This window comes from Bolinopsis microptera, chromosome 1 (assembly GCF_026151205.1).
Source record: "Bolinopsis microptera isolate Bmic1 chromosome 1, MBARI_Bmic_1.0, whole genome shotgun sequence".
NCBI classification, from domain to species: Eukaryota; Metazoa; Ctenophora; class Tentaculata; order Lobata; family Bolinopsidae; genus Bolinopsis; species Bolinopsis microptera.
This window is the reverse complement of record NC_087072.1, coordinates 9,998,685-10,024,183: the sequence shown is the minus strand read 5'-3', so window position 1 is coordinate 10,024,183 and position 25,499 is coordinate 9,998,685. Positions and strand designations below refer to the sequence as shown.

Sequence of the window (25,499 nt, the reverse complement as noted above, 5' to 3'; positions counted from 1 at the left end):
TAAAACATAGTGTAGGATGTCGGCATACATTCTTTACGAACATGCAGCTGGATATGCACTGTTCAAAAACATCGCCATGGAGGACATTGGATCTCAACTAGACCAGGTTTGAGATTACAGCAGCTTTCTTTAAAAGTACGCTAGGACTGGTTGGTTGAAGTATCATGATAAATGATCACACTTTATATCGTAATGTTGATAAAAGTTATAAGGAAACGCAGTAAGTTTTATTATTTTCAATTTTCAGGTTCAAGCAGCAGTATTGGATTTGGCAAAGTTTGGTAAAGTAGTAAAACTAGAGTCTTTCCTACCTTTCAAATCTGGAGCAAACGCCCTGGAAAATATCAACTCCATTTCTGAAGGTATAAACTCAATTAATTTAACGTCACTTTGGATGAATTTGTGGTGTCTCGATATTCTATGTCCACCAAAAAGACAAATTGATGTAACTTTTGTTTCGCAATCCAAATTAAGTACAAACCTGAAACTTCTAAAAACTTAAGGAGTTGTACACGACGACCTAAAGAACTTTCTGGAGACGATGTTGCCCAAGAAGGCGGGTAAGCTGGGTGTAACCGACAGCAGGATCGCAGGTTCAATTACTGAGGACCTAGATATTGAATGCGACTTCGGGGGCGTCACAGCTGAAATCATGCGTGGAATCAGGTACACCTACATGATGGGTTGTATTAATTTAGTTCAACAAACTTAGTCTCTTTTAAAGATCAAAATACGATACAATTTTTCTGACCTATAAGTAACTATGAAAATGTCGTTCCCTAATAATGTGCTATAATTTATTATTCAAGTCCTGTTTTAGCTGCTGACTAATTTCAAATAAAATCATCCATGTTTTTAAATCTCAATTTTTACAACCCCGTCTTCAGATTCCATTTCGCAAAGTTTGTGGAGGGTCTATCCGCCAAGAACTGTGAGAAAGCACAGCTTGGTCTCGGTCACAGTTACAGTCGGTGCAAGGTCAAGTTTAACGTACACAGAGTAGACAACATGATCATCCAGAGTATTGCTCTACTGGACCAGATCGACAAGGACATCAATACATTCAGCATGAGGCTTAGGTTGGTTTCTTCTCATAATATACTAATCTGGAATTAGGTTACAACATACGAGAGCATATCCATAAAATTGTGTGCTCTAACTCAAACGATTTTTTGGAGCTGCGCTTTGAATGTGAAGAGAATTTCCTTAAATCTATCCAATTTAAGGATTCTTAGCAATTTCAATAAATTTCATGTTAAGCAATTCAAATCTTGATCCAACAACATGACCACTAGACTGTACACTTAACTGTATAAATAACATAATTAACATAATTAACATACTTCAGAGAATGGTATTCCTACCATTATCCAGAACTCATAAAGATAGTTCCTGATAACGTCATGTACGCTAAAGTAGTCAGTCTCATCAAGTCCCGCAAGGTAAGCACTCAGCAATTGAAACCTCTCTTCAGTCGAAAGTTCGCTTTTGGAGAGCTTTGAATGTGTAGAACGATACTTTTTAGAACAAATGTTTATTACCGCCCGTAGCTGTGATCGTGACAAGTAATTTAAACTAAGACTTTTTGTTACGTAACGTTTGATGTTCTAACGCTAGCGATACCCAGGAATTGTCGGAAGAGAGTGTGGTAAAGTTGGAGGATATTATTATGGACAGTGCTAAAGCAAGGGCCGTAGTAGAGAGTGCCAAAATCAGCATGGGTTCGTGGAATTACTATTTTAACTGATCAGGTCGTTGCATTACGTAACTAATCTAATTTGATGTCTGACATAAAATTTTGTCCTAACATTGAAATATCTCAGGAATGGACATCTCACCAATAGATTTGATCAACATCCAGAGTTTCACGACTCGTATCATAGCTCTTAACGAGTACAGGTCCAAACTAAGTACTTACCTCGGAGAGAAAATGAATCAATGTGCTCCAAATCTTACTGCCCTCATCGGCAACCAGGTCAGAGCAAAGATCTTTTTATAAATAACAATTTACTTGTTTTTACTTACACTTTATCATATTCTTAAAACCTTATTTAACCAGTGTTATAATATGATAATAAAAGATGAATTCCTAATTTGGGTTGGGGTGTATTTCTTCCTCGTCCCCTTCCTCTCACTGTTCTTGAGGTTGAAGTGAAAGTAACTCTCAGAGGTTGGGTTGTTGGAGTTTCTTTAAGTGATAATAAATAAGAAATTAAATAGTTTGGACGGTTCCAACGTCGCACAAAGATTATTGTGCCTTGGGACGAAGTTACGATGGCTGAGGAAAAATCAGTCATCCAGTACTTATGTCGTTCATTATTGTACGCTATACACTACTCTACAAACTCCCAGTTTGCTAGTCTTGGATTTTAATAATACATCACCATATTAGTTCAGAACCTTTCCTCTTTATTGTCTTAAGTGATCCTGTAAAATTTAAGGAAATGCTAAGATTAAAAGAGGCAGCAGCCTAAGAAACTAATTAGCAGTCAATATCATAAGCACTTTTGACAAGATGAAAGATGCACCACTTTCTCTCTCCCACCCTGTCTGTCGATATGGGGATCTTCACAGAACTGTATAGAGCCCCAAAACATTTCATATAAGAACATAACTCCAGCCTCCAAGTTGATTAGTAGAGTCTGACATAAAGATGAAATGAAAGAGTAATCACTAGATGCATCTACGGGAGCTCCACTAGGCGTAAGCCTTAAAGGTGAACGTAGCTTCCTCACTCATTGAGATATAGTAGAGGAGACGTTTTTTCTCGGAAATCAAATGTAATGTATTAAGAAGAACGATTATCAATAAATTAGTGACAACAAAAGTCCATTCCAAACTGATGGAGAGGAACTATATAAATTATATTATATAATACAAATTTTAGCATGGCTCACTTACGATGAGCTCATGAGCTGGGCTGAGTTGTTTAATCCAGGCACAGATGGTGAACGGGGTTACCGGCCAAGTTACCTGATCCACGCACATACCGAGAACGCAGTTGCTTGACCCATGAGCAAACAGGCATGGCCTCTTTCGGCATTACAATGAAATTTTAGTCTGATATTTCCAGTGAATTTCGGGATATTATCTGGTTAGTACGTGATCCAATCTCCGTTATCTTCGAGCTTTCTCAATGAATATTTTGGGACCTACTGCTACCTGCATACGCAGCGCTATGAGGGTACTATTTAAGGGTTTATATCATTGCCAGCTGGGTTAGTGTTGTCTCTGAACTTTGATCCCTTTTTGAAACAGTATCTGAAAATACTTATATGTTTATGGTTATTTACCCTACTTATTTAATACTTATTTAAATACATAATATTAATGGCAATATATATATTAGGACGCAATGCGATGGAAGGGTGGGAGCATAAGATAAATCCCTTCCACAGCGGAGCTTCATGAATGGGATTCTTGATTCATCTTCACATATTAACAGGCAGTAAAACTATCGGGCTGAGATGAAATTATAGTTCCGTAGTTTTAATAAACCATCATTTGACGTGCTGAAAATCAGATAAATATTTTGTATACTTTATTAATTAGTCTTAATTAGTTTCCCGGTGAAAAATCCGTTATGTCCTGTTCTAGCTAGATGATAAGTTTGTATATCACGTGAAGTTTATCCATTAAGATATTAATTTTATTCGAATAAAATGTTTAAAACATTGAGCGAGTATTTTATTATATCAATAATTAGAGTTACTTCGATTAGCAGAACTACTTGCAACAGTGAACTGCGCACTGAGACTGTTTCATTATTCTATTGGTTTTCTTATCGGGGACGTTAGCTCATTATTTCTAGCTCTAAATGTAATCTATGCCCTGTTGTGAGAAGTTGGCCGGGTTGAATAGTCGATTTTGAGGATCAATTGCACTACTAGTAAAAAAACAAATCTTTTTAGAAATCAAATTTGGAATGATATTCTAGGGCCATGATAAAAATCTACGGCTGAGTAACTCGACATAAATCCGTTTTTTATCGTTAGGGTTCTTTGGGTTTACTTCTACCTCTAGTTCTACGGTACTTTCATATTCTTGGCTGATGTTTATCATATTTCAGTCTTTCCGATTTTTACCCATTCAGTTAACGATGCAATATATGATATATGATAATAGATAAGAATTAACAGAAATTATGTTACAACCTTCCTCACCATGCTATTAAATTATTGGCGTGCTAAAGGAGCACATAGATAAAACTGTCCCTGGTGGCACTATTACTCTGTTTAGTCTTATTCTGTGATGAATTTACTTGTCTCCTCACAAAAGTAAATGTTGGTTCGCAACAACTTCTTCAGTTTCAGCTTGTTTTGTTGGTTTAGTTTTACGTTCTCCATACATGTAATATACATTACATATTTTACGAATCTGTCTTGTGACCTTAGGTCGATGTAGGATTCGAGTTTGCGTGTCTGCGTATTCCTGTGGTTTATATGTCTAGTAGTCTAGTAGTCTACAATACGTTTCATAAATATCTTGTTGACAGATATTGGCTTGAAGTAAGGAACAAAAAACAAATAAAAACGTGAGTTTGTATCCTGAATCACATGCCGATTGCATCAAAAATACAGTAAGATGGCCACTAAAAGAAAAAATTACCATTAGACAATCATAAGGTAAATGATTTAGTGTCTGAACAAAATAACGCGTTGCTCGAGCTCCGTGAGCAGTGACTCATTGAGCGCTCGATTATTTAGCGCGTACCTACAACAACATTGGAACTGAATTTAATTTAATGTCTAATAATCTGGACAGTTAATATCCCTTATATTGATTGTTAAAATCGATATTGTGAATTCTAACCAGCTTTTTGGAACGCTGCAGCGTTTTTCCTGTCGATTTTGACAACAGTACTCTGCAAGTGTAAGGTTTTAATCTTGCGACTGTTTTAGACGGTTGTTATCCATGATGATGTTCTAAGGCAATAACAGCTGAACTTCAACACAGTAATAGGCGGTGTTGACTATATATAATATGTAATATATAATATTTATACGCTCGGAAAGCGGAATACATATATGTATTTAAATATCTTGCTTATGAAAGCTAATTAAGCAATGAAAAAGTAACAAGAAAACTGATCCCAATATTCTAAATTTTAAAAATTCATATTTCAACTTCTTCAATATTTTCCTGTTTGATTTCCTCTTCATTATTCAACTCTGTTGCCGTTCGGTTGACTCCCATCACCCCCAAATGTAATGCTGCCACTTTGTCAGTCTTCTTTCCTACTGAATTTTCCATACCTTCCTGTATCTTCCCGAGTAACTTGGCGAATAGCGCAATACAAAGCGCAGTGACCATCGTAGAAATGACTGGTGCTATGTTCAGCAGAGCATGACCAGGGCTGTGCACGTAAATGTCTCCAAACCCAATAGTAGTGGCTGTCTGTACAGTGTAGTAAAGGGATATTAGGAAGGACCACTCCATGTTTGCTCCTGTGTCGAAGAGAGCTTTCTCCAGGACAGAGTCTCGTTCAAGTTCCACCATAAAGTCACACATTACACCTGATAAATAGTTGTGCTCTTATTTCCTTAAGTTATTTAGGAAGGTATTCAAATATGGTTCAACGACAAGATACGGTATTTGCTCATAATTCTGAATAAAAACAAAAAAAATTCACTTTACAATCCAGTAGTTCTATCCCTCTTTTAATAAAGTTTTAAGACCTAAAAATAGCATGACTTTTAAAATATGGAGTAAGAGCACCCAATCACTCAACTAAGCTTTGTTTTCTTACCGTAAAGAATGATGATGAAGAATACGAAAGCAACTTGTAGAACCGCAATAGAATTACCATTTCCAAAATATTTCTGAATCCATTTTCTCCGAAGTAGAAACGTCTCGAACCAGTCCAAAAATCGGGAGATGTGACCTTATTTTTAGTATCAAGATCTGTTAAACATCAAACAATCCCAAGAACGGCGATTATTACACCAAAAAGCAATGGATATATTTGATAGAATAGGATATGATATACAGCCTAATGTTCATTCAAAATAGATTCTTTTGATATGCATTATACATATTACAAATGTAACCGTCAAGTTCATTAAACACTCGTCACAAGTCAAAAATCATAAATACCAATAAGAGCTGCGAAGAGAGGAATCCCAAATAATAAGTACACGAGTGTTACAATTCTCAGTGTGTTGTTTGGTGGATAGTAAACACCCCAACCTGTCAAAGGAAATTGTCATATCAAGAATCCCAACTAGACTGAGTTAATCATGGCTTTAAGATCAATCCACTGCTGATTGAACAGCGAACAAATGTCTACTAGTTACTAGACTACTAGTTAGTCGAATTGTTCATGAATTTTTCGAATAATTTTCATACCCACGGTGGACATAATGCTGACAGCGTACAAAAATGCATCTCCATTGGACTTGGCATTCCAGGCAGTAAGGTTCCACTTGGCATACGAACAGCTTGCTCCGTAAACTTTAGTAAAGAATGTAACATTTTTGTCCATCTGTTTGTCTATAATTTTGGAATAGTCATCCTCAGAAAGTGTATCAGTGAGACCTATGTGTTTTTTAAGAGCCACTGCTCGAGGCGTGTCACCTTTCATCCACTGAAGAAAAAGGGGTAAAAAATATAAACGCAGCAGTCTGTTAAGTTAGATTTTGGCGCATTTTTTAATTTTCTACACATTTTGGTTAGTTTTCTACCAAGTTCTGTGACGTGACTACTTTAGGATAAGGCAACTGAGCAATGTGCATGTAAGTGTTAAATGATGACTTTGTGCAACATATTGATATACATAACATCCACTCCTCACAATATAGTCTTTAGCAAATCTGTTAACAAATATGTCAACTCACTGCTCGGAGAGTCTCATTGAAATGCAGCTGTTCCTCCAGAAGTTTATACGACACCAACTCCTCGTGGTTCCCTTCAATCCCCATGAACATAACCGTTCCACCAAACAGTAGCAAAATCAGAGCAACCGTATACCACGAGCTCTTTATGACCAGCATCAAATAACCTTCACGCTGTTCTTCAGATTTGCTTTTTCTACCCGGCCCCTCATTATCTTCTGGTATCTCAGATATCTGATCCATTGATCACCAGTATGCGTAGAGCAAAGATTTATATAAGTAGAGCCCAAAAAGGTGTTTCATATAATGGTGTACACTGTACCTATGCTAGGAATTGGATCAGTGAAATATTAGAAATGGAATGGTACCTATTGAGAGACGAACCCACCCAAAATAGCTACTCATCTGATTACAAAATATCGTATCTCTTAATCTTGCAACAACACAGCAATACACAGTAACACAGATTACAGATACTGCATACATTGTAGCTACAAATTGTACATGTTAGGCTTATATCAAATATACATGGTTAGTATAGCGGTCACTAGCAACATCATATTCAAGTACCAAAAGAGAATTAAAGCTAGCTGGTTCAACTGATTTGTAACTTAACCAGGGTTCTAGTTCGATCAACTGGTTAATTTAGTGAAAACAAAGGTGCGCCCTGATCCTTAAAACAACGAGACCCATCGAGAATGAAATAAAATTATCGTTATCATTGTGCAATTTGTAACCGGGCCGTGGTTGTTATTGAAAGTAAATATAAACAAGTCAGTTGGCACAATGCAACAGTGACTAATAGAATGATGCCACTATCAAACCACAAGCACAACTATGTCATGTTATTTCAAATAAGCGCAGGCTATCCAGGTCATAGAAAAAGGTATTAAGCTGTGGCCAGGAGAGGTCAGCCGTCAGAGGATACGTTATCTGGTCCAGGTGCTTTCTCGTGAGTTAAGCAGGAGGAGGCTTTGCCGATCCTTCTCTTCGTGTAACAATTTGGTCGTATGACTTATCAGAAGCGTGTCTGATATAACAGCGAGGTGTGTCGCTGTATTTGAGTGCCAGCAAAACTTTACATTTGCCCACTAGCTCTCCACTCTTCTTCCTTTTTCATTTCCTAGCGGGTACATGTCCTTGATGCGTTCCTTGAGCCCTGAAGTCCTCTGCCTCCCCACATCCTCCCTTTCCCAGTTTCTCTAGCATCTCCAACCTGACTCACGAAATTCGATCGTGTTAGTTATCATAATTCCATTATATTTATTAATATTGTTTGAACACTGCTACCACTTTATTGTCTAGTGAAATATTGGAACTTGTAGCTTCCTGGCGCCGTTCCGATCAAAGTATCATCCACACAAATTTAAGTTCCGGATAATTGTGATTTGAAGCTATCTCGTTTAGTCTAAAAATGGAGACAATTTATTCGATTAATCCAGATTTTATTATCAGCAGCATTAACATCTAGCTGTTGAAAACATTGACTTCTGGTCTCTTGATCTGAGATATGACATCAGCATCAAGATATTTTAGATTATCAGGTCTAGATGGCCACTTCCAGGAAGTAAGCTGATTTATATGCTTCTTCATACAGTTTACACTAATTTGAATTGTAACTAGGGTCACTTCTAACTACCTTGTCAGGCTCCTTCTTCGCTTCAACTCTTTTTCGAGCTTACTTCTAACCTTAGGAAAGTGCCTTAGTTCTCAAAAAGTCCTGAGAACAAAAGTTAAATAAGTATGACAACATAAATAAATTCTTAAATCTGTTTTAATTACCGATCACTCATTGCTTCGTTACGCATCCATTTTCGCTGCAACTTCATTCATGATTTCTGTTACGTTACTGCTCGACGACCTGGTAAGAACCTTTGGGCACACAAATACTTCCGACCAAAACTTTGGTCGCATCTTAAGAGTCGACTCTAAAACTATCAATTATCCCGATCATGTTCTTATGATGATTTACTTGTGCATTTTTATCCTATATATCTTGATGGCGTTAGGGTGGAATCCTTGAATTCTTCAGGGAGGATATCCATTGCTGTTTAACTTCGCTTCTTTTGTCTTTCGATTATCTTTGTCAATGATTTTGTTTTCTTCTGCAATCTTTCCACGGTCTTCTCTTCGTTATCTCTAGGTCCGTGTATATAGGGTCTTTCCTTTATTTCCTCGTCCTTCTCCGTTCCTAGTATCTTTCTTCTGCACCATCTGTCTCCATCGACCCTTCAGAACTGCTATCCGTCTCTGATTTTCCTTATATTACTTCATGTGGACTACGATAATATGTCCGTACTTTGTCCGACTAATATGTCCGTACTTACTACTTTCAATGATAACCCTTAACAATAGTGAGCAAGTGGTTTGTAATACTGTGCATCGCTCCCCTAGACTAGTGCTATTATTTATAGATGTTTTGCTCCTTAATCTGCCCTGAATATCAATTGCAAATACACATGATGTCTTCTAATGTTAATACAGCACACACAAACCCCTTTATTGATAGAGTCTCTGCACATTTCTATTCATGAACTCATAAATTAGATTGTTTGACACACTCCTAACCGCAGAAGAAGAGAATCTTTTGTATTTAGCTGTATTTTAAGCGTGTTCACACGCTCTTTTAGCTCAGAAATCGCTGCTGCCTGCTCCTAAGTGGCTTTCTTGACAGCATCGGCAACCTTTTTTACAGTACAGAAATTATTACAGTAATCAACGACTATAATAACGTAATTAATTTGTGTCTAAACTTTTTACATTAAGTTTAGTTTTCAGTTCATCGATAGAATATACTCCATTTTTACAAACGATCGTTTGTTCGTCCATTTTCCAAAACATCTTCGCTACAAGTGGGGAAGATATCTTTCTTGGGAATTTAGTGTTCCGGACATGGCTAAGTTGGGATCATCACCAAGATCTGGTGATACTTATGAATTGTAGTCGTTAGGAAGAATAAAATTGAAAGTGGAATGCTTAACTCGAATTTAATAAATATTTATAATACGTTACTTATCGTATTATGTTTTGCAGCACCTCAGATCCAAAACGTAGAATTAAAACAGACCTCGCACAAGAGCTCTGTTGGGTCTACTTATTGAGCTGGCGCGGTGGACTTACTGTTGAGCAAGTCGTCGCTGTAGGCAGAATCTAGGATCACATTTTGAGCGCGCACGTACCATATCCCTGTTATAAAGTTAGTTTTATTATATTGCCGCCCTTATCATGATGACATGTCGGCTGACCGGGTTGAATGTTGATGCTAGAAATACCGGCCAATGTACCTATAATATTGTGATCTTTAAATAAAAATGAATACTCACTTATAGTACTATCTTATCTCTGAGATTTGAGAATTAATAGACACATTCTTCTTCGGTAACGGTATTTGATCAACACCATCTCCTATATTACATTTGCAGCTGGTTGTTGCGGATTCCTTCTTTCTCTCCCTGTACCTCTTCGTGCTGGTGGCACGCCTTGCCGCTACCACGATCTCAAGTATTTGTTCCTCCGTGAGGAACTCACCGTCCCTGAGGGTGATTAAATTTTAATTTCAATACTTGTATTTGTAAGCATAGCATCAACTCGTAAAATCAAAAAGAGCGACGATAATTAGGGGACTTATTTGATTTCTGTGGTCGCAAAGTAGAACTCTAGTAATAATAATGAGAATTATTTGATATCTCACCCCAACTGAAACTGCTTCCTCGCAAGGAAATTCACTCGTCCGAGCAGGTGGCGGTTATCAGCTTCTATATTGTCGGGAATGGCCACCCGGTGGTTCACAACCTTCACCATCTTCCTGTCAGGTAATAGGAATAACAGTTAAACTATTTTAATTGAAATTCCGCCTCATATTACTTCAGAATCAGTCGTCTGAGTTGTCAGTGGAGAAGAAACATGAATTAAGATTGTAAGTTTATAAAATATTAAGAAAATCATTTCACCAACCGAAACTCTCTTTACAGCGTCGGCGGGACATGAGATGATTTGTTCCGTTTTAGCCCTTTGTGGTATCTTAGCCCCACAAACATTCCTTGTAACTCTCCCCATGAAAGCTGTCTCCTTCCTCCTGGCGCAAAGTTGTAATCCCTCCCTGCAGTGGCCTTAAAGTTACTAATTGCGTTAGTAATGCAAGCGCGCACGTACCATATCCCTGTTATAAAGTTAGTTTTATTGTATTGCCGCCCTTATCATAATGACATGTCGGCTGACCGGGTTGAATGTTGATGCTAGAAATACCGGCCAATGTACCTATAATATTATGATCTTTAAATAAAAATGAATTCTCACTTATAGTACTATCATATCTCTGAGATTTGAGAATTAATAGACACATTCTCTTCGGTAACGGTATTTGATCAACACCATCTCCTATATTACATTTGCAGCTGGTTTTCAGCATCCCCAGCCCGTTCAAAGTTCGACGTATCAGTAAATTGTTCAGTCTCTTATGAGAAGTTGAGATTACAGTGTTAAATACTTTCAAAACTGCTAAATTACAAATAATATGAGATCCTTACGTTTTACTCATGGATGTGTTGAAACGGCCAGTACCTCCAGTAGGAGCATAGCTAAGGTATCTAGCACTATTTTAGTCGAAGAGAAAGTAGAATCAGTAAAATTAATGTCACTAGTACACTAGTCTGCTTACCCAGCTCAATTTTGATAGTTGGTGTCTATGAATGTGCGGTTAAAGATGAAGCTGTTCGATTGGTGCAGCAGTTCCATGTAACCAGCTTCACCCGTCGCATGACTTATCTAATCACGTAACTTGTATTATATTTAAAAGTACATTTATTTAATTTGATGATTCATGTTCTATTTGGATAGTCTCTAGATATAAATAAAACAACGATATATCGTTGATTGATTTTTAGAGTTATGTTAATATATGGCTTACATAAACATATATGTTTATGTAAGCCATATATTAACATAACTCTAAAAATCACTGCTTACACAACTCTTTCAAAATAAATATTTTTTAGAACCCTATTATATCTTGCCTTAAACTTTAACCTAACACTCAAAATCACGGCTCGTTACATTAAACTACACTAGCCCGGACCATTCCGTTTATCATATTTTAATGCCGTGTCCCCAACCCTACTAAATAATAAACATTTTTGAAGTCCATCCTGATTTAAATTAAATCACTTCTCCCTCTATCCTCTACAAATTGTCCCTCTATCCTCTATAAAATGTCCCGCTCACTTGACTTTCTCCTCTCCTGTCGGATGTGCACGTAGATGTCATTAGAGTATCTTTAGTTACCCCTTCTTCTCCTCCTCCTTTACGTTTATCTCTGACTTTACGGAGTGCTTCCGTTAACTCCCGCCGAGTCCTCCTTCGCCCTTCCCCGTCTCCAGCTCTCCTCCTCCAATCTGATGAAGTGACCTGCTCCCCAGCTCCTCGTGATTGACATCCGCTTCAGGTATGTTTCGTATCTTTTTACCGCCCCTGTGGGATGATAATCCCACATAGTCACTCAATATATTAATTTTTCTTACAATGTCAATAATTTCATTCACTCTCTACACTCTATCAAGATTTCATTGCTGGAAAGTAAGTACCACCTGATAAATCGCAGTATATTATAAGGGACCAGGACCAGTTATGGTTGGGGCCTGGTGAGCACGGATGGAACGTGTCGTTAGAGGTTTAGAATCGACAATGGTTGATTCAGGGCGTCTAGATCAGAGCAAGAGGAAGAACCAACAGTGGTTGTTTCAGGGCACCTAGATTAGGCACGGTCAAGGCGAGTTGACCGTGCTATCCGTGTTTTAGGTTGCAGCGCTAGATCGCTGGGCGTTTTTGGGCGATACGAGTCTGGTTAATTAGGATTTGAAGTAGAGGTTGTCGAATTATTCATTGTGTTGTTTCATAGTTTAATTTTGTTTACCCTTTATTATCACGCTCGTTTCCATTGTCCAAACCCTTAATTAAATGCAAATAAACTTCGAACCGGGAAGCAAGTGTCGACTGCTTACACTCTTGTCACTCCTCCTATTTATCGTCCCTCCGATATCCTTCCTTGATTCAGTCTATTGCGTATTTCCCTATGCTTTCCCCAGCGTAACCACATCTCATCCGTAGTTTCCGTCCGCCATTTCTCTGCTGCTAAATCATCCTTTATCTCCTTTATCTTTCTCCCTCTGTTTGTCACCTCTATCATCAAATTCCTTTTTCCTTTCATCCTTTGTCTCCTCTGCTGTCTTATCTCTCCCTTTAATCTATCCACTTCCCCCTGCAATCTTCTTATTGTGTCCGCGTCTTTCTTGCAATGAATATATGGTCGCTCTTTTAATCTTCCGATCTTGTTCTTGGCTTCATCATCTCTTGTGCTGGATACTTCTTTCCTTTCCTTGTTCCCTCTCTCCTCCGTCTTCAACAAATCTCTTTCCTCCGCTCCATCAGTCTCTATTTCACTATTCGAACTGCTGCTTGACTTTGTATATGTGTCTTCATCTCCCATTATCATCCTTCTTTCTTTCCTCCCCACGCTACACTTTACCGTATTCATTCTGAGCTAAATGGATGTTAGAATTTGGTCCTACCTATCGTATATACTTACATAATTCTAATCTTATCGTATCCTTATCCTTAATCATATCTACTTTCTTTATTACCCACCTACTTACTATTTCATCTTACACTTTTACATTTATACTATGATTTTGTACCTCCTCTGCCTATATTCCCTGGGGTATTCTTTTCGTTGTTATAAAGGAGACACCCTCCTCTATTGTCCAGTGTAAGTTTTTTACCTTTATTTAGTAGGACCTCTATTTCGATTTTACCCTATCTTATCTACCCTTTCTGCAAATCGTCGCTACTTTATCTACTACAAGAACGGAATACATAATAAAACTCGCCAATGTCAACTGAACATTCAACAATAGCCATTCCGAGATAAATTTGTTTCTCATCTTAACCCCCAGGTGTTCTAATTAAAGTATTATTCATACTACCATATATTAACATAACTCTAAAAATCACTGCTTACATTTATATTATAAAAATGTTATAAAGTAAAAATGAAATTCACCGGCCGCTTTCGAAAACCACTCGACCGTTCCGCTGGGTCTCACCGGCCCACGACTGGTCCGACGCTGTCACCACCCCCTGTTAAAGATAATAACTTATAATTTAAATTATAGATCTATGACTATACAGATGGAGTTGTTCATATATGTTTTGAAGAAATTTCATTCAATTAAAACAACTGAAAATATTTAATAAGATGTTACTAGTCAAACTTACCACCACCAGGTCGGGGTAGGGCGGATTCGGGTTCATCTTCAGTTCGAGTTGATGAATCCAGATTTTTGGAACATTTTTGGAACATTTTTGGAACATGTCCCAAAATTGTCCCAAAAGTGTCCCATGCATTTATTTGCCCTAATAAGCTCTAAATAGTGCCAAAAATAATTGTAAATGATGGATATAGGTAAAAACTAGGCCTAAGAGCCATCAAAACTCAAATAACATTACCCAGGTTCATGGAATGAACGAAAATGAACAAAAATGAATATTGTCCTAAAAATGCTCAGAACGGTTTAAAATTGGTCGGAAAGTGTTTATATTGGTCCTATGACCACTCAAACCAAGTTTGGGAATCACTGCATGTCTAGAACCGATGTTACCTATGTTCCAAAATGTTCCAATTTTGGGACAATAATCCTCCTGAGAATCCAGATTTTTGGAACATGGGCACATCGAAGTATTGGCTGTATTTAAGTGCTGGGAAGCCTCAATTCGGTTTTCTAAGATGGATATAGGTAAAGACTAGGCCTAAGAGCCATCAAAACTCAAATAACATTACCCAGGTTCATGGAATGAACGAAAATGAACAAAAATGAATATTGTCCTAAAAATGCTCAGAACGGTTTAAAATTGGTCGGAAAGTGTTTATATTGGTCCTATGACCACTCAAACCAAGTTTGGGAATCACTGCATGTCTAGAACCGATGTGACCTATGTTCCAAAATGTTCCAATTTTGGGACAATAATCCTCCTGGGAATCCAGATTTTTGGAACATGGGCACATCGAAGTATTGGCTGTATTTAAGTGCTGGGAAGCCTCAATTCGGTTTTCTAAGATGGATATAGGTAAAAACTAGGCCTAAGAGCCATCAAAACTCAAATAACATTACCCAGTGCAGGTTCATGGAATGAACGAAAATGAACAAAAATGAATATTGTCCTAAAAATGCTCAGAACGGTTTAAAATTGGTCGGAAAGTGTTTATATTGGTCCTATGACCACTCAAACCAAGTTTGGGAATCACTGCATGTCTAGAACCGATGTTACCTATGTTCCAAAATGTTCCAATTTTGGGACAATAATCCTCCTGAGAATCCAGATTTTTGGAACATGGGCACATCGAAGTATTGGCTGTATTTAAGTGCTGGGAAGCCTCAATTCGGTTTTCTAAGATGGATATAGGTAAAGACTAAGCCTAAGAGCCATCAAAACTCAAATAACATTACCCAGGTTCATGGAATGAACGAAAATGAACAAAAAATGAATATTGTCCTAAAAATGCTCAGAACGGTTTAAAATTGGTCGGAAAGTTTGGGAATCACTTCATGTCTAGACCCGATGTTACCAATGTTGTCACAATAATCCTCCTGAGCATCCAGATTTTTGGAACATGGGGACATCGAAGTGCTGGGAAGCCTCAATTCGGTTTTCTAAGATGGATATAAAAAAACTAGGCCTTATAGAGGAGCCATCAAAAGTCGAATAATATTACCCAAGTTTATGGAATGAACAACGAACATGAAAATTTTCCTCAAAGCACTCAGAATGGTTAAAAAATGGTGGCAAAGAGTCAATATTTTCGTCCAACAGGGTCTTAAAGTTGCATTCAGAATTATGTACAATTAAACAGAAATTATTTTATTGGGCAAATATTTTTGTTTTAATAATCCTCCAATATTTTGATATAAATGCTTCCCAGCACTTAAATACAGCCAATACTTCGATGTGCCCACGTTCCAAAAATCTGGATTCTCAGGAGGATTATTGTCCCAAAATTGGAACATTTTGGAACATAGCTAACATCGGTTCTAGACATGCAGTGATTCCCAAACTTGGTTTGAGTGGTCCTAGGACCAATATAAACACTTTCCGACCAATTTTAAACCGTTCTGAGCATTTTTAGGACAATATTCATTTTTTGTTCATTTTCGTTCATTCCATGAACCTGGGTAATGTTATTTGAGTTTTGATGGCTCTTAGGCCTAGTCTTTACCTATATCCATCTTAGAAAACCGAATTGAGGCTTCCCAGCACTTAAATACAGCCAATACTTCGATGTGCCCATGTTCCAAAAATCTGGATTCTCAGGAGGATTATTGTCCCAAAATTGGAACATTTTGGAACATAGGTAACATCGGTTCTAGACATGCAGTGATTCCCAAACTTGGTTTGAGTGGTCATAGGACCAATATAAACACTTTCCGACCAATTTTAAACCGTTCTGAGCATTTTTAGGACAATATTCATTTTTGTTCATTTTCGTTCATTCCATGAACCTGGGTAATGTTATTTGAGTTTTGATGGCTCTTAGGCCTAGTCTTTACCTATATCCATCTTAGAAAACCGAATTGAGGCCTCCCAGCACTTAAATACAGCCAATATTTCGATGTGCCCATGTTCCAAAAATCTGGATTCTCAGGAGGATTATTGTCCCAAAATTGGAACATTTTGGAACATAGGTAACATCGGTTCTAGACTTGCAGTGATTCCCAAACTTGGTTTGAGTGGTCCTAGGACCAATGTTAACACTTTCCGACCAATTTTAAACCGTTCTGAGCATTTTTAGGACAATATTAATTTTTGTTCATTTTCGTTCATTCCATGAACCTGGGTAATGTTATTTGAGTTTTGACGGCTCTTAGGCCTAGTTTTTACCTATATCCATCTTAGAAAACCGAATTGAGGCTTCCCAGCACTTAAATACAGCCAATACTTCGATGTGCCCACACTTTCCGACCAATTTTAAACCGTTCTGAGCATTTTTAGGACAATATTAATTTTTGTTCATTTTCGTTCATTCCATGAACCTGGGTAATGTTATTTGAGTTTTGACGGCTCTTAGGCCTAGTTTTTACCTATATCCATCTTAGAAAACCGAATTGAGGCTTCCCAGCACTTAAATACAGCCAATACTTCGATGTGCCCATGTTCCAAAAATCTGGATTCTCAGGAGGATTATTGTCCCAAAATTGGAACATTTTGGAACATAGGTAACATCGGTTCTAGACATGCAGTGATTCCCAAACTTGGTTTGAGTGGTTGCAGGACCAATATAAACACTTTCCGACCAATTTTAAACCGTTCTGAGCATTTTTAGGACAATGTTCAATTTTGTTCATTTTCGTTCATTACATGAACCTGGGTAATGTTATTTGAGTTTTGATGGCTCTTAGGCCTAGTTTTTACCTATATCCATCTTAGAAAACCGAATTGAGGCTTCCCAGCACTTAAATACAGCCAATACTTCGATGTGCCCATGTTCCAAAAATCTGGATTCTCAGGAGGATTATTGTCCCAAAATTGGAACATTTTGGAACATAGGTAACATCGGTTCTAGACATGCAGTGATTCCCAAACTTGGTTTGAGTGGTCCTAGGACCAATGTTAACACTTTCCGACCTATTTTAAACCATTCGGAGCACTTTGAGAAGAATGTTCATTTTCGTTCATTTCTGGTCATTCCATGGGTAATTTTATGCGACTTTTGATGGCTCCTAGGCATAGCTTGCGGCTATATCCATCTTAGAAAACCGAACTGAGCCTTCCAAGCACTCAAATACGGCCAATACTGCGATGTACCCATGTTCCAAATTTATGGATTCATCTACTGTTCAGTTCCAGTACATCCCCCAGTGACTCATATCGCGCCTGAAAAATGACAATATTTACACTCTAATACCGCACATGTAACTATTTAGTTGTATTCAAAGGTTAAATGCCACACATGTAAATTTATACCAATCAAACAATAAACTAATTCACATGTTAATAAATTAACTTACTAATTTCTGAAGTTTGCTTATGAGTTTGTCGTCAAAGCATAAGCACTTTTTGCCGTTCTCTAACTCCAGGTGGCTGTGTAAAGGAAAATATTGATAAGAATAGATCCTGTTTAGTGGAATAAACTAACGGATCTCTATTAACAATCTCGAGCTGTTACTATTAACATGGCAAAGTGCTAACATATAGTTACATAATTTCAACTTATAAAAACTTACAAATAGGGCTTCCCAGTTCTTTTACTACGCCTCTCTAAGATGACTTTAATGGCTGACATTCTACGGAAATATGGTTGAAATATATACAAATCAAAGAGGGGTATCAAAGTTTTACAATACCACAATTGAAAGACTTAAAAGAAATACAGTAAAATAAAACACCAATACAATTAACCGATCTATAAGAGTTACACTCAAAACAGCGTGTAAGACGAACGACCACCTCAGTAATATTTAAATAACCTAACGATAACAATAAGCTGTCGATCTATTTATACCCTATCAAATATTGATATCCTGATTTTGTGATGATCGTTTTTGGATTTTATCGTTGACGGGACTGAGAACTCCAACGAGATAAGCAAGATTTCTCCTTTTTAGACGTCAACACTAAAATCTTGAGGTATAATACCTCACTCCTGCCAGTCTACACTGCACGGTAACTAGTGCAAATGGTCGATTAGATCAATTTTTAAATATTAATCATCTAAAATTATACCTTTCTTCTGCAATGTCGGCAAAGGATTGACTTGACTAAACCAGTGCAGATATGGTGATTGGTGAATAACTCGGGGAATCTTCCGTACAATGCTTATTCTCTCCTTCATCCATCAAACACTAAGCCCATTACTTCATGGACGTTTGAAACCTCAGTACAACTTTTTATTTCTTTTGGAGTTAATTCCAATTCGAACCTCTTGTCGAGGGTATCCCGGCAGAGAGTAATATGGTGATCACCATATTATTATGATTTCATAATATTACAATTTGACATCGTTAACTTTTGATAAAGCCTCTGCACTTACCAGTACGAATCTTCCAAAGCTGCTGGAGTGCTGACCGTTTTCGTATTTTCAACGTCAAAGATCTCTAGTTTTTGGGAAAAGTGTGAAATTCGTTTGCGCGATTTTTCCTCCATTTCCTCGTAGGAATACTTTTCCAACATTTCTCCTTATTGTTATCATGCAGTGTTATTTCATTTTGGCTGTTAATATGATATTTCTATCTTAATCTCAAAGTTTATCATTATCATGATTATGATAGTAGTAACGTTTCTGGACAAAAATAACAATATATTAATTAATCTTTCCAACAAAGTGAACATTTTGAATTGAGGATATTATGTCAATAATCTCCAACTACTGTCTTCAAATCTTCTTATCTATATTTCGTCAAATATGGGAAAAAACAAAAGATAAAACAAATGTAAAGATATAAATAAAAATAAATAAACAAGAGACAAAAATTGAACATACGATAGTCAGTCTCTATTTCACTATCCGAACTGCTGCTTGACTTTGTATATGTGTCTTCATCTCCCATTATCATCCTCCTTTCTTTCCTCCCCACGCTACACTTTACCGTATTCATTCTGAGCTAAATGGATGTTAGAATTTGGTCCTACCTATCGTATATACTTACATAATTCTAATCTTATCGTATCCTTATCCTTAATCATATCTACTTTCTTTATTACCCACCTACTTACTATTTCATCTTACACTTTTACATTTACACTATGATTTTGTACCTCCTCTGCCTATATTCCCTGGGGTATTCTTTTCGTTGTTATGAAGGAGACACCCTCCTCTATTGTCCAGTGTAAGTTTTTTACCTTTATTTAGTAGGACCTCTATTTCGATTTTACCCTATCTTATCTACCCTTTCTGCAAATCGTCGCTACTTTATCTACTACAAGAACGGAATACATAATAAAACTCGCCGATGTCAACTGAACATTCAACAATAGCCATTCCGGGATAATTTTGTTTCTCATCTTAACCCCCAGGTGTTCTAATTAAAGTATTACATTAGACACACCGTTTAGAGTGATTTTAAAATGGCACCTCGTATTCGATTGTTTCCAACGTATTCTTCACTACCTTAGTTCTTGTCCGTTCAAGATGGCAGGGCTTACTCTCATGCTGTATATATGTGACCCATACACTTACTTATATACAAATATCGTAGTTCTTCATATATGTAAATATTGGGAAAATAAAAGATAAAACAAACAGAAAGATACGAAGATATGAATAGAAGTCAAAAAGAGTAAAGATAAGAAATTTAAGAAAAGTAAAAAGGAAAAAAGTAAAGTTTGAACAAGAGACTAAAGTGAAACATACGATAAGGAAAATGTTTTTCCCAAAAGGGAAATGAATAAACAAACGATTCTAACGCCTGACAATATTACAGGTAGGAGCCAGGCTGATAGCACATGCTGGCAGTCTCACGAACCTTGCTAAATACCCAGCCTCCACCGTTCAGATCCTCGGAGCTGAGAAAGCTCTCTTCCGGTAAGTAACCTACCTTGTTTCTAAGTTATATGCAAGTCATAAGGACTTGATACCAATGGTGTTTCGTTAAAAACCCTTGCAACATTGATTACACCACAACTTTCACCCTTGTCCACTCAATGTGTACAAGGTGTCTATGTTTTGGTACACTTCACTTCATTTTAAATTCCTTCAACATTTTCACGGCTCTACATAAAAAAGGTTTACTTCAGTTTAAACACAATTTCAGGGCACTGAAGACACGTGGTAACACGCCCAAATACGGCCTCCTCTTCCACTCCAGTTACATTGGACGTGCTAAAGCTAAGAACAAGGGTCGAATCTCACGATACTTGGCTAACAAATGTTCCATCGCTTCCAGGATCGATTGTTTCTCAGGTTTGTAGCAAACCAGTGCTCAAAGCATCGCTCGACAGTGTTGAATGATTAGTCGCATAAACATATTGAAATTTAATACTGGAATCATAACCACCATGACCAGTACGTTGTGTCGTCTTCTTACCAACTTATTCTACCGGCACTTGCGTTAATATGGAACTTAACTTTAACTTTGAAATCTTCTCTACAGAGAATGTTAGCAACAACGTGTTCGGAGTAAAACTCCAGGAACAGGTCGAGGAGAGGCTGAAGTTCTACGAGACCGGTGATCTGCCCAGGAAAAATCTTGATGTTATGGAGGTACGTGTTAAACCCGTATTTTATTTAGCCCGTTGTCGTCTAATTTGATCTAGCATATTATTTCTAATACGAATATTTATGTTACCCTAAATATGAGTTAGGATCAGTTTGGTCCGTTTCATGGCAAAAACATTTATTGATTTTATGTTACCCTTTTGCTCCTTTGAAGAGTAAGGAGAAACCTTTATATTGTAATCTTAATTTTGGGGAGCCGCTCGCGCTCAGATCTGGAAACCGTTTAGTTTGTCTCAAATTTCATCTTTTTTACAGACAAGCAGGGTAGTAAATGCTTTGTTTCCTTTCCATACTTTTCCATGAAAACATTAACTTAATATTTTGCACATACCAAATTATTCCCGACCTCCTGAAATCTTATCGATACTATTCCTCTACCAGGAAGCCATGACGGAAGCTATGCAAGTGTTGGAAACGACACCAACTGAATCGGAGAAGAAGCGAAAGATCGAAGAAGTGTCTGCAGAAACGACCGAAGAAACGCCTATGGAATCAGAGGAACCGTCCAAGAAAAAGAAGAAAAGGAAGTCAAAAGCTGCAGCCGAGCCCGCCCTTGGTAAGATAATTTTAAAATCATCGACTTGGAACGAACCATTTCCATCACCTTTCGTAGAGATTGTCACGAATGCTCAACCGTCATTGAAATTCCTAATTATTAAATTGGGATTAGAATTGAATATTATCAGCCGTTGAAGAGGCACCAGCGGTCGAAGCCGCGGAACCAGTGGTTCCGGTTGAGGCCCCTGAGCCAGTGATTATTCCTGGTAAGAGACTGCGATAACCAGGGTTCGTACTCAACTAGGAAAACCAAAAAATTGGGGGGGAAATGACCAGAAAACCAGGAACACTTAATATTTGAGTACGAACCCTGGCGATAACCATTGACTTGGGAGGAACAATGATTATACGTTATTACATAATCAATCCTCATTGAACTGCCGGATTAATGAGTTAAGATTATGAATAAATTTCTTTATCAGTCGTAGAAGCAGCACCAGTGGTTGAAGCCGCCGAGCCAGTTGTTGAAGCAGCAGAAGAACCAGCCAAGAAGAAGAAGAAAAGGAAGAGTGCAGCAGTAGCTGTAGCAGAAGTCCCAGCACCTGTAGCAGAAGTCCCCGCACCTGTAGCAGAAGTCCCAGCACCAGGTTATTACTAACACCTTTAGGTGATCTTGTTTATTATATTGCAAGTCATAAGGACTTGATACCGATGGTGTTTCGTTAAAAACCCTTGCAACATTGATTACACCACAACTTTCACCCTTGTCCACACAATGTGTACAAGGTGTCTATGTTTTGGTACACCTACAGAAATCATTCTTATTCACGATCATTGATATTTTCATCCTCTGCCAATTATTTTTGTAGCTAGATCATTTTTCCAGTTATAGTACCCTATAGTAGAAACTCCGGTGAGATTTTAAGTTTTAAATGTTTCAGAACCAGTCAGTGCAAAGAAGAAGAAAAAGAAGAAGTCCATCGCACCAGCTGAAGTAGATGAACCTGTTGTTGCTGAACCTGTTGTTGAGGAGGCTCCTAAAACCCCTGCAACCGAAAAGAAGAAGAAAAAGAAAGCCGCCACGCCCGCACCCGAACCAGTGGCTGCAGTAACGCCAGCAACTGAGAAGAGGAAAAAGAGAAAGAAGTCCGTCGCTTAAAATAAAAATGTGAATACTTTTGATTTGATCTGTTTTGGAGGATAAAAGCGGACAGGCCGCGAGCAAGTTTCAGGTCAAGGCGAGCCCAATCTTGGATTACATTGCAATGAGAAGACTAAATGTATGAAAATTCGAGCCTTGTTTTTCAAGGGACGGTTCGTCGATCATGTCTCATCAGTAAAATATATGCACAGATAATGTGGTATAGTTTTTATTGGTTTTTAGTAGGGTCTGTATTCTCAAAAAGATGCGTGAATTTTAACATTTTATCCTCAAGATTTCAGCTGACAGTGACAAGATCTTTTAAAACGATTGAATTTTGGCATTGAAGTTATTTAAACCACTTAATTTATTTCTTTTACAGATATTCAGACCTCTTGTTTTTATTGGCTGATGGTTAAATAATAGATAGGGCCGTTTTAAAGAAAAATCCATGTTTGCAACCATAAATAAAAATTTTCTGTCAATTCGTGACGTTGCAAAACTAAGAGCGGTGCCAGAAGTTGAATTTATTTAAGAGTCAAATATCATGGTAATCTTGCAGTACAGTCCCAAATCGGTTGTTAGCGATATACTATTACTTATCTCAAAAACTCCCTCAATCAAATGTTATACGGCTCAGGAGTAATGTTAATCCTCCGAACTCTTCTCAAGGTCTCCGACAGTTTAAGCTTATTTGGCTCCGAAAACTCCGCCACCATAGTCCCCATTTTGTAGAACTGAAAGGTGGGCGCGACTGTTACTCCCCGTACTATTGCGATGTCCTCGTTGTCGTCCATATCTATCTCATAGAACCGCACTTCCTTGTAAACATGGGCTAAACGCAGGACGTCTGAAATATTTTTACTTACTCAAGAATGCTACATGTTATGCTTGGAATCTAAATTAAATTGTCGAGTTTGAAATACTTCTACCGGCGTGGCAGGCTAGACGAAAACTTAAAATTAAGCCACATATTCAGCAATTACCTGGCTTTATCATTTTCCACGGCCCGCACCACCTAGCAGTGAATGTAATGCACACTATCGCATCCTCTGCCCTGACCAGAGCATCCTTAAACACCTCTATAGACTCTAGGAGGTCCATGTGACCCAGCGGGGCGGTCATAGTCCTGATCTCCTCGATCATAAGTTTTCTTTTGTGCCTTTGTAACATCTTTTTCTGAGCGAATCATATTATATAAGATATTACTTTTAGGTCTGTAAAATATGTGATATTGACCCACGCTGTGGACCTTTAACTATGGTCAATGGTAATCGTGCAAAGAGTTCAATTACGGTGTAGCACGCAATCACATGATTACCCAATCAATAATGAGATAAACAAATTGCTTGATAACTTCGTCATTTCGAATCCCTTCAATTGCCTATTCATATAGCAATGTGTTACAACGAATTTTCAAAACCACCCCCCAGGACGTCCGGATTTCCAGCTACTTTTAAGAATACAAATAAAACCAACTCAAATTCATTGTTAATAAAATGCAAAGAGTTGAGATAAAATTCAAAGAGTTGAAATTGGAAATAAATGGAACTTTTTTGTTAATTCTGCCAAAAATTCCGGATTTTCAGAAACCACCCCTCCTAGTAGAGGCTCTTACGGGCATTGTCTGCTCGATACGCTAGGGACCCCAGATACACCTTCCTAGACGTATTTTTTACCGTAGAATCGACTAAAAGTGGTTTCAAGATAATTGGACTGATTTTCCCGGTTAAAATTGCAAAAAACCGATTTTTGGGCCAAAAAACCATGTTTTTTGATATTTTGAGCAAGTTAATTTTGTTAGCATGTCGGCAAAACTTGCATGGAGATAGCTAAAAAAACAGCCGCACAAGATGGTATAAAAATAAAAAATCCCTCTATTTTTTCTGGGGTAAAACTAAAAATCCAAAAAAGTGGTAAAAATGTTGACTTTTTGCGCGCAATTTATTTTTGGTACTTACATGCTATATTTTGGAAATTTTTAAACATATATATCTTGTTATAACAACTAATTTAAATATATTAAATATAATGTTGACCAAAAAATTGATTTTTAATGGAACCAAAATTTTAGGTGCGCCGCGCATATTTTCGAAAATTTACAACGTGGTATTGGGTATGCATTTCGCCGATCTACGCGCGCGTCCTGGTAGGTTATAAACCGACAACCGAATCTCAGGTTATTATGTTTATGAACATGATAATAGCCTGGGATCCGGCCCCAGGTAAATATTTTTAGGAGGTGAACATTTTGCAAGAAACCAGAAGTCTCTATTTCTTTTACTTTCGAAGTTAGGCCCCAGCCGGTATTGGTAAGGTTTCCTGGGTAAGACCCAACGTATAAGTACTGACTTATGACCCCCGGCCCTGTAGAATTAACTAAAAAGCCCGTGGTAACAGGAAAAAAGTTAGTGTTATAATTATTCTTTAAAAGAAAGTTTTAATAAAAAATATCCATCCCAACCGACAATACATCCGATTTAAATGTAAAACACTTTAACATTTAAGGAAGGATTGTAGGTTTACAACCTACCAGGACGCGCGCGCCGAGTTGGACTCGTCGGTCCAATATATGGAACAGATATTTTACGAGTATCACCCGTTAAAGGAAGGACAGCGTAAATGTAATTACCACAGAACCGATCCTGATCGAAATGCCGTTCCAACAATCATTGCACGTGCACGTACGGTTTCTGACATTGACACTATGCAACCTTTTGATTTTAACCTAATTTGCATGTGGGCGGTCGTACACATAATATACACA

At 37.6% G+C, this 25,499-nt stretch overlaps 2 protein-coding genes across 3 annotated transcripts; one reads left to right on the top strand and one right to left on the bottom strand.

Annotated features, from left to right (window-relative positions):
- Positions 1 to 14: 14 nt before the first annotated feature.
- LOC134812221 (nucleolar protein 56-like) lies at positions 15 to 23,121 on the top strand. Of its 2 annotated transcripts, XM_063819488.1 has the most exons (14): positions 15 to 106; positions 248 to 362; positions 504 to 666; positions 888 to 1,079; positions 1,349 to 1,442; positions 1,628 to 1,721; positions 1,824 to 1,975; positions 20,300 to 20,400; positions 20,630 to 20,778; positions 20,969 to 21,078; positions 21,475 to 21,649; positions 21,780 to 21,857; positions 22,074 to 22,238; positions 22,533 to 23,121. In XM_063819488.1, exons 1-14 carry the CDS (start codon positions 17 to 19, stop codon positions 22,748 to 22,750), a joined length of 1,896 nt encoding a protein of 631 aa, XP_063675558.1. In that variant the 5' UTR covers positions 15 to 16; the 3' UTR covers positions 22,751 to 23,121. The 2 variants fall into 2 exon arrangements, with proteins under 2 accessions (XP_063675558.1, XP_063675566.1); XM_063819496.1 differs by lacking the exon at positions 21,780 to 21,857.
- A 231-nt stretch (positions 23,122 to 23,352) lies between these two features.
- LOC134813822 (thioredoxin-like) lies at positions 23,353 to 23,905 on the bottom strand. Its single transcript, XM_063821730.1, has 2 exons — positions 23,719 to 23,905; positions 23,353 to 23,582 (listed from the first exon to the last, which is right to left on the bottom strand). Exons 1-2 carry the CDS (start codon positions 23,903 to 23,905, stop codon positions 23,353 to 23,355), a joined length of 417 nt encoding a protein of 138 aa, XP_063677800.1.
- Positions 23,906 to 25,499: the final 1,594 nt, after the last annotated feature.